The sequence below is a fragment of the Atheta coriaria genome, unplaced genomic scaffold, assembly GCF_025399875.1.
Source record: "Atheta coriaria isolate IRGN ID8LTWV9N9 unplaced genomic scaffold, Caltech_Dcor_3.1 hic_scaffold_3_pilon, whole genome shotgun sequence".
NCBI lineage: Eukaryota > Metazoa > Arthropoda > Insecta > Coleoptera > Staphylinidae > Dalotia > Dalotia coriaria.
In genome coordinates, this window is record NW_027045445.1 from 9349583 (window position 1) to 9357198 (window position 7616).

Below are 7616 nucleotides of genomic sequence, written 5' to 3' on the forward strand. Positions count from 1 at the left end.
TAGTTCCAACAACATATTTAAAAAATTGCATATTAAGATATTATGATTAACATTTGGATCATAATCGTGTAATTTTGTAATAAATTTATTTTTCACTTTAAAATTTTAAATTGTGGAGAATTTCTTCTTTTACTTTTAAGAGTTATGAAAAAAATTGCATATTTTGCTAATGCAAATGTATTTTTTATCCGCTTGTAAGAAGAAAGTGCAAATCGTAGTAAAGCACAAATCTCCCAGGACCTGCTATAAAAAATACTAATGCTTACCTAACCACCAGCACACCAGCAGGGTTAGAAGAAGTAAAAAAAAACCCGGCTGGAAATAAGATTTGCGCGTTACGCTTGCATTGCGCCAGAAGTAAAACATTATGCAAACATGCAACTCGACGTTGATGCATCATGCATCGACGCATCGATGATGAAGAGAAAAAATAAAATAATAACAGAATTAAAACCGGGAGCGCGTTTTCCACACGCAGCACTCGCTCTCTCCGGGCGCAATCGCCGCCGGGCGCGCCCCGCAATCAGGGTGGTCGTGGATGAAATGCGATGCGACGGTGCGTAAATGCGTAACGCGTCCGGGGGATTATCTGCGCTCTTCTCTTGCGGCAAACACGCCGATTGTCCGAGCACAACTCGGCACTCTCAGCACACCTCACAGAGGCATTATGCACGCATTTATAATTTCTGGATGTTTGCGAGCAGAGCGAGCGGGCTCGATTTCTCGTCTTATGGTTTTATTTGCGCAGCGCACACACAGTCAACAAGCGACTGAATACTTCGTATAGAATTGAGTCGCATCGGAAAACTCATCCGATCGTGATTTAAAGCGATCAGCGCGTAAACACGTTTAATATTTGCGATTCGTAACGCAATCGTTTGCTGAGTTTTTCTTCTTCTCGGGAGAAAGGAGCCGACAAACGAGTGCCGATTCGTTATGAATGATTTAGAATAAAGATTATACGCAAATAGACATAGTTTATAAAATATTTTCTTTATAAATGTTGCTGAAAACGTTTAGGTATTATGTTTTTACCTTTTACTAGGCTACAAACGATAGGAAAACGTTGAAAAATATTCAAATTTCCACTTTGATCAATTTATTTCCCACAAATGGTTGTTAACTATAGGCAACCCAACATACACATTTTACTTTCCTGCGCTCACGTAACCTCTTTGTTGTCATCGAAAAGTTTCAAGGAAATCAATATTTTCACGCCGCGCACCTGGAGCACCTGTTTACGTTTTCGCGTTTGCTCACACATTCCACGCGAACACGCTGTGATACGCATCAATGGCCTAGAACAAAATAAAATGCCGACAGGAACAGCGCAAATGTAAATATATCCACGTTAATTATTAAATTCAACTAAAATCACACAAAATACTCTCTTCCAGATGTCCCCAAATTATTCCCAAAGCCTGGACATCTACCATGAGAAACAGGTGCGCGAATTGTGCGCCTTGCATGCCCTGAACAATTTGTTTCAAGGCATTAATTTATTCACTAAAGCTGAACTGGATGTGATTTGCCAGACACTCTCACCAGATGTGTGGATAAATCCACATCGATCAGTGCTTGGACTTGGCAATTATGACATTAATGTGATAATGAAAGCATTGCAGGATAGGGATTATTGTGCCATTTGGTTTGATAAGAGAAAGTAAGTGAAAAACATAAATTTAATCAAGAAAAAATGTATTTTTATTAAAATTACAGGGATCCTAACTGTGTCAATCTTAAAAACATTCTTGGTTTTATTTTGAATGTGCCCAGTGATTATAAAATTAGTTTTGTTACTTTACCTTTAAAGAGAAGGCATTGGATTGCCATCAGAAAAATCAATGGGTTTTATTATAACTTGGATTCAAAACTGAATTCTCCTCAAGTTATTGGCAAGGTAAAAACTTTTTAAACTAAATTTTTCTAGGTATTTATTAATTATTAATTAATTTACAGGATAAAGAAGTTTTGGATTATCTGAAGGAAGAAACTGAGTCAAAAGATAAGCAGCTGTTTGTAGTGGTGACTTCAGAGGTGGACAAAAACGAGTCTTGGTTGTTAAACAAAAGTTCATACAGCAATCATGTGCATTTACAAGAGCGGGAAGCCGAGGTATTGGAATTGCGCGATATAATTGCTGAGGACACAAATGTCACCATCAATCCCTTGTGCAATACATGATGAAGTAAATTAAAATTAATTTATTAACATATATAAGCTAACTAACATTGTTAGTAGTGTATATTGTCCTAGTCCTATGTGGTCGCCATGTCATCCGTGCAGTTTTTGTTTGTTAATGTGAAGCGATCGACGTCAATATTGCGCGTTTTCAGGATTTCATAAACTTGCATGCGGGAATGTGCGTCGAGATCCAATTGCCGGCCAAATATCCATATTAAATCTAAAAGTTTATGTTTTTTAGTTAACTAATATTAACAATTATTGTTTTATTATTACCATGATATCCTACACCGAGTAGTGTACTTGTACATGTCCAGATGATGGCGTAGTTGTCATAATCAGTATTGAGTACTTGATAGTAACCGAAACCTGGTAACCATTTGGCGACTGCGTTGGGCCATAAAGATGTCCGCCGATGCAGGAAGAGTGAAGATGCACGCCGTGACACTGTCGCCACACCTTCAACGTTGTTGGTGGCGCCGGTCCTGCATTAATTCAGTGTCGAAAAATAAAAACAAAGCAATCAAAAACGCATCGCATACAATAGGTCATGAATTAACAATTTTTTGCCATGTTGACACCAACAAAAATATTAATCTATTTTACCCAATTTAGATAGACTTACCAGCGATTGAGTATTGTAACCGATACGTTTGTTTGCTTGCGGTTTAATTGTTGCAAGTCGATTGTGGTGCACGTGGAAAGCAACTCCATGAGGTGAAAACTTCGTTCGACTTCATACCAATGTCCGAAGAACTAAAACATTTAAATTAATTTTTATTCACAGGTTTTTATGTTTTTTTGCTAATCTCACTCTTGACATGTTAAAGTCCCTGATGAACGGTTGACGTGGGCAATTTCCTAATCCGATGCTGTTCACTACGCTTAGCATTAAAGGCACTAGAATTATAACAGTCGCGTATTTGTAGTAGAAAGCAGCCATTTTCTTTCGCTTACTGCTAGTTTAATCACAATAATAATTAAAATTTTATTTTATAGTTAAAAAAAGTGTTTTAAAGAGTTTTCAGTGCGTTTTTCTCGTGATGTCGTGTGTCGCACACACAATTGTTGTGCTTATGAATACAAGTACAATGTATTACTGGACTATCACCAACGGACATGATGGTGACATCCATAAATTCATTAAGTTTCCGATTTAAATCGTGGTGTTCGATCGCGCAATTCGATCGCGAGTCGTCACACAAACATTGCCGCGTGCGCCGGCGAACAATAAAGGTGAAATTGGTCACGTTTGTTACGATGTTACGGACGCCTTTCAAATCGTATCTGTTGTTTTTGTTTCGGTTGCATCGGGTATCAGAAGAGACGAAAAAACCGATGCGTACTTGCCGCCGCACGACCGAAATATCAACATTCAGATAGATATAAATAAATTAATAACGAATTAATGTTTAGTAATTGCTTGTTATCGCGCTGCGCGAGTTGCAACATTTACGCGATTAGTGAGAATGCATAATCTATAAGCAAGCCTGCACATCGTCAGCGATTACGGCAATTTGTATATGTTATTGACGTCATTTCTACATGTTAGAGAAAAGCAGTTGCAGATTTATGTTTGAGATAATTCTAAGTGTAAATGAGAACAACACATGCATTTAAATGCTTTGAAACTGCACATTTTAACGGAATAACTATTATTTTTTTTATTTTCTTTTTATAGTTAAGTAAAATTGTGCGTTTTCTTTGGAGTAAGGACTAAATAACATTATGTAACTGAAGATGTTTAAAAATACAAAGAAATAAAGTGGGAGTTCACTTATTTGCCTCAACGGCAAGGAATTTGTCAAATTAACTCACGTTAAACATCTGGTTCTCAACATGTTTATGGGCAGATTGTGTAGGTTCTGTTGAAGTATTGTTTTCTTCATCAGAACGAAAATAGACTCTTGTGGGTTTAATATCCAACTACAATAATAATATTATATAATATATTAATTGCCCCAGCAAACTTTGCATCACTTTAATTATAAATGTTGTCTTAAATTAATTTTAAACTTGGTTTTATTAAATTTTGTTATTAAAATCAAATAAAAAGACTAGTTGATGACTTAAAAACATAATTTGGCGCACTAGTGTCTAAATATGAAATATTATACATCAAAAAGTTAAAGTTTAATTTAAAAGTAGCAAATTTTTCAACTTTTTTGATTAAACTTAAGAAAATTACACGAATAATACTGTGGTTTTACATTCCCACAACCGAATAATGTAAATAATAACTGAAAAAGATAGCTGAGTATATAATTAAGTAATGAAACCTTTACTGTAGGTTTGTTTTAAAAATATAAAGGTGAAATTTAACTGCGTAAATATGAAAATAATGAAAGCGCACATCAGATTAATAAATCATACACTACACAACGAATCGAGCGTTGTGCGTGTGGTGCGTAATCGCAGTGTAATGATCGACTGCTTCCTTTCGTCTCATGAAGAAAAAAAAAACAACGATGAAATCTAGGTCTACCGCCAAACTATGACCAAACTTTTGTTAAATTATTTCCGTACTTTCTTTTTTAATATCAGACTTGACTTAAATCTAGCAGCCAAAATATTGAATGCAAAACAATTCAACATTTTACGCACAAAGTGGAAGTAACATAAGAAAAGAAACTTTTACGGTTAGTTTATAATGACGTGAAATAAGCTAATTGTTCACCGCCACGCATGTTTTGCGCTTCACGCGGCACTTGCTATGCTGAAAATGCTGCCGAGTTCTAAATCAAATTAATTAAGATCAGCGCGGCGCATTCCCATGGCATGGCACTCGGAAGAACAGATGCCGCATTGCAATTTGCGGCGAAAAGCACGCATTGTGAGACGATTATGATGAGATCGCGCTCGGCGCTCACAAGCGACCAATTTGAGCGGAACGCAAACTCAACACAATTCAACTCAACGCGCAATGGTACAGGGTACTGAAAAGATGCTGCGCTCCAGGTGCGCGCGCGAGTTTCTTGTCCCTCGTGTGTGAGAAACGCGCCGAGATTGGCCTTGAGCGTGGGCATTGTGCGTCTCCGGCCACAAACAACAACCAGCTCGGATATCGGATGGCTTAAGTCGGACACAGGACGCGCGACTCACTCAAGTGTCGCGCGCTCGCCGAAGTTTCCTGTTTCTCCATCATTGCGTGTAGTTATCGTCGCGTGAAATATCGATTTCATTGAGTGTGTGGTGCGCGCACACGAATCTCGCCTCCTCGGGAGCACCACGGGTAGTGGAAGAAGAAGTCACGGCCCGCGGATCGCGTACCGCGCGACCGAACGTGAACCATTCGCCGCGGAGCGTCCCACAACGCGCGCTCGCGACCCAGCCGTGATTTTTATTCCTATTCCGTGTGCTTACCGAAGCCGCAAGCCGCCAGGCTCTCACTGTCTTCAACTTGTTCAGTTTATGTTCAGTTCCTCGGCGTTGTTCCAGCGAGATGCTTGCACGTAGCAATGCGCACGACGCTCCAATACCGACGACAATGTGATTTTTTGCAATTGTCGCAATCCAAGACGCGCTAAAGGACATTCGACAAGAAAATGTAGTTGTTACCACTAACAACTCACTCCATTCATCGGTGAGTGCTAGTTTATCGTCAAAACTTACATCTGCGAATAAGTACCAAATAGGTAACGGTCAACTTTTGCATTGTTCGATAACAACGTTTGAAACATTGATTATTGAACAATTCCAACGATTTACGAGCGTAAACTGCGATTGCGCGAATAGAAAACTTCAACCGTATGGCAATCTAAACCAATATACCTACAAAATAACAACAATAATAAGTTTAAATTGTTGATGTTTCAGGATAAAATGGATAAATATTGCATATTCCTATTGATTCTATTTGTTTGCGATGCTGCGCCGGAGGAAGAAACCTCCACAACGCTGGAATCCTTCCATCTCAACTCCGACACGACGCCGTCGTGTGAATTAAAGGAAACCTTCCTCGGCAGTAAGAAAATCTACACGTGCACGAATGTGTCCGGCAGTTACCTGGAGTCCCACTCGCACCACACCAATCGGTCCGAATGGTTCCACTGCTCGCAGTGCACCCTCGCGACGCTCACCGAGCGCACCCTGCACCGCTTCGAACCAAAGAACCGCATCCTGTACCTGAACGTATCCGCGTGTCGCGTCGACGCTATCGCCGACTTTGCTTTCCGTGAAATACCCAATCTCAAACTACTCCTGCTGCGTGACAATAATCTCACGAATCTTACATCTGCGACGTTTCATTCACTGCGCAGATTGTTACAACTTGATTTGTCTCGGAATCAACTTGAAGAGCTTGTGGATGACGCCTTCGTCCACTTGGGAGTGTTGGATATTCTGAATTTGAACTTTAACCAGTTGCGAATGCTGCAGCCGCGCGCGTTCGCCGGCATGAAGGAGTTGAAGTACCTGTACTTGAGTTACAATCGCATTGGGAACGTCCATCCGTACCTGTTCAAGGACCTCATCAACTTGAGGATTCTCTACGTGGAGTACAACCAAATCAAGGAGATAAGTCCGTTGGCGTTCACGAATCTCCAGCGGCTGCAATACTTGTATCTCAATCATAATACGATTGAGTTTTTATCCGAGTACAATTTTAAGGAGTTGGGCGAGTTGGTGGATCTGCAGATGCGTGGTAATGCATTGAACGAGATCTGCACGAGTGCATTCAATGGTCTGCGCAAACTAAAGTTCCTATATCTTGGCGATAATAATATTTCCACGCTGGCGCAGCATTCATTCACCGGTCTTGACTCGTTGACCATTCTAGATCTCACCAACAACTCGCTGAGTAGTTTTTCGTTAGAGTTTCTGGTTGACATGCCGGAACTGCGGGGCTTGTGGTTGGAGAATAATCGGATTGAAGCGTTACCAATCGCGCGCAGCAATAAAACTCACCGCAACTTGGCTAGCTTTGACCTGAAACAAAATCGGTTAGATTATTTCAATTACAAGATGCTGCTGAAGCAGCTCGAGTGTTTGGAGGAGATCTACGTGGGAGAGAATCGCTTTAAGTGTGAGTTTTTCATGCCGATGTATGATTATTTCGAAGAGTCGAATGTCACGCTGTGTTTGGACGCGCGGTGTGATAAGAACAACACCGTTTGGTATACGGAAAAGCTGTGCAGGTTAAGCTATAATGCCCAACCGGATGATAACGCAAATGTTGATGAAGTTTTGAATGGCGGAGATACAACGGGGAGAAGTTTTTACATGCACCTGACGCACCTGATTTATTGTTTAGTTTTTGTACGAGTATTTGTAGGGAAATAAAGCACTTTTCTACCTCCTGAATTCAAACAATTTTAAACATCATTGTACCATCTACCGTGGATTTATTTACAAATAGCCTTAGTAGAAGATCTGTAATATTAATAGTAGATTTTTTACCGACTTGTAGTATAGTTTTACTATGTGTCGATAGA

General features: G+C 39.8%; 3 protein-coding genes across 3 annotated transcripts; 2 read left to right on the forward strand and 1 right to left on the reverse strand.

The window, feature by feature from the left end:
- Window positions 1-1133: 1133 nt before the first annotated feature.
- LOC135804176 (josephin-1-like) lies at window positions 1134-2220 on the forward strand. Its single transcript, XM_065317964.1, has 4 exons — window positions 1134-1336; window positions 1398-1663; window positions 1720-1900; window positions 1960-2220. Exons 2-4 carry the CDS (start codon window positions 1398-1400, stop codon window positions 2182-2184), a joined length of 672 nt encoding a protein of 223 aa, XP_065174036.1. The 5' UTR covers window positions 1134-1336; the 3' UTR covers window positions 2185-2220.
- On the reverse strand, window positions 2190-3583 carry LOC135804177 (apolipoprotein D-like). The gene is made up of 4 exons (XM_065317966.1): window positions 2999-3583; window positions 2810-2940; window positions 2461-2669; window positions 2190-2404 (listed from the first exon to the last, which is right to left on the reverse strand). The coding sequence occupies exons 1-4, from the start codon at window positions 3125-3127 to the stop codon at window positions 2259-2261; spliced, it is 615 nt and encodes a 204-aa protein (XP_065174038.1). The 5' UTR covers window positions 3128-3583; the 3' UTR covers window positions 2190-2258.
- Window positions 3584-5199: 1616 nt separating this feature from the next.
- On the forward strand, window positions 5200-7485 carry LOC135804175 (insulin-like growth factor-binding protein complex acid labile subunit). Its single transcript, XM_065317963.1, has 2 exons — window positions 5200-5767; window positions 6001-7485. The coding sequence occupies exon 2, from the start codon at window positions 6007-6009 to the stop codon at window positions 7462-7464; it is 1458 nt and encodes a 485-aa protein (XP_065174035.1). The 5' UTR covers window positions 5200-5767; window positions 6001-6006; the 3' UTR covers window positions 7465-7485.
- Window positions 7486-7616: the final 131 nt, after the last annotated feature.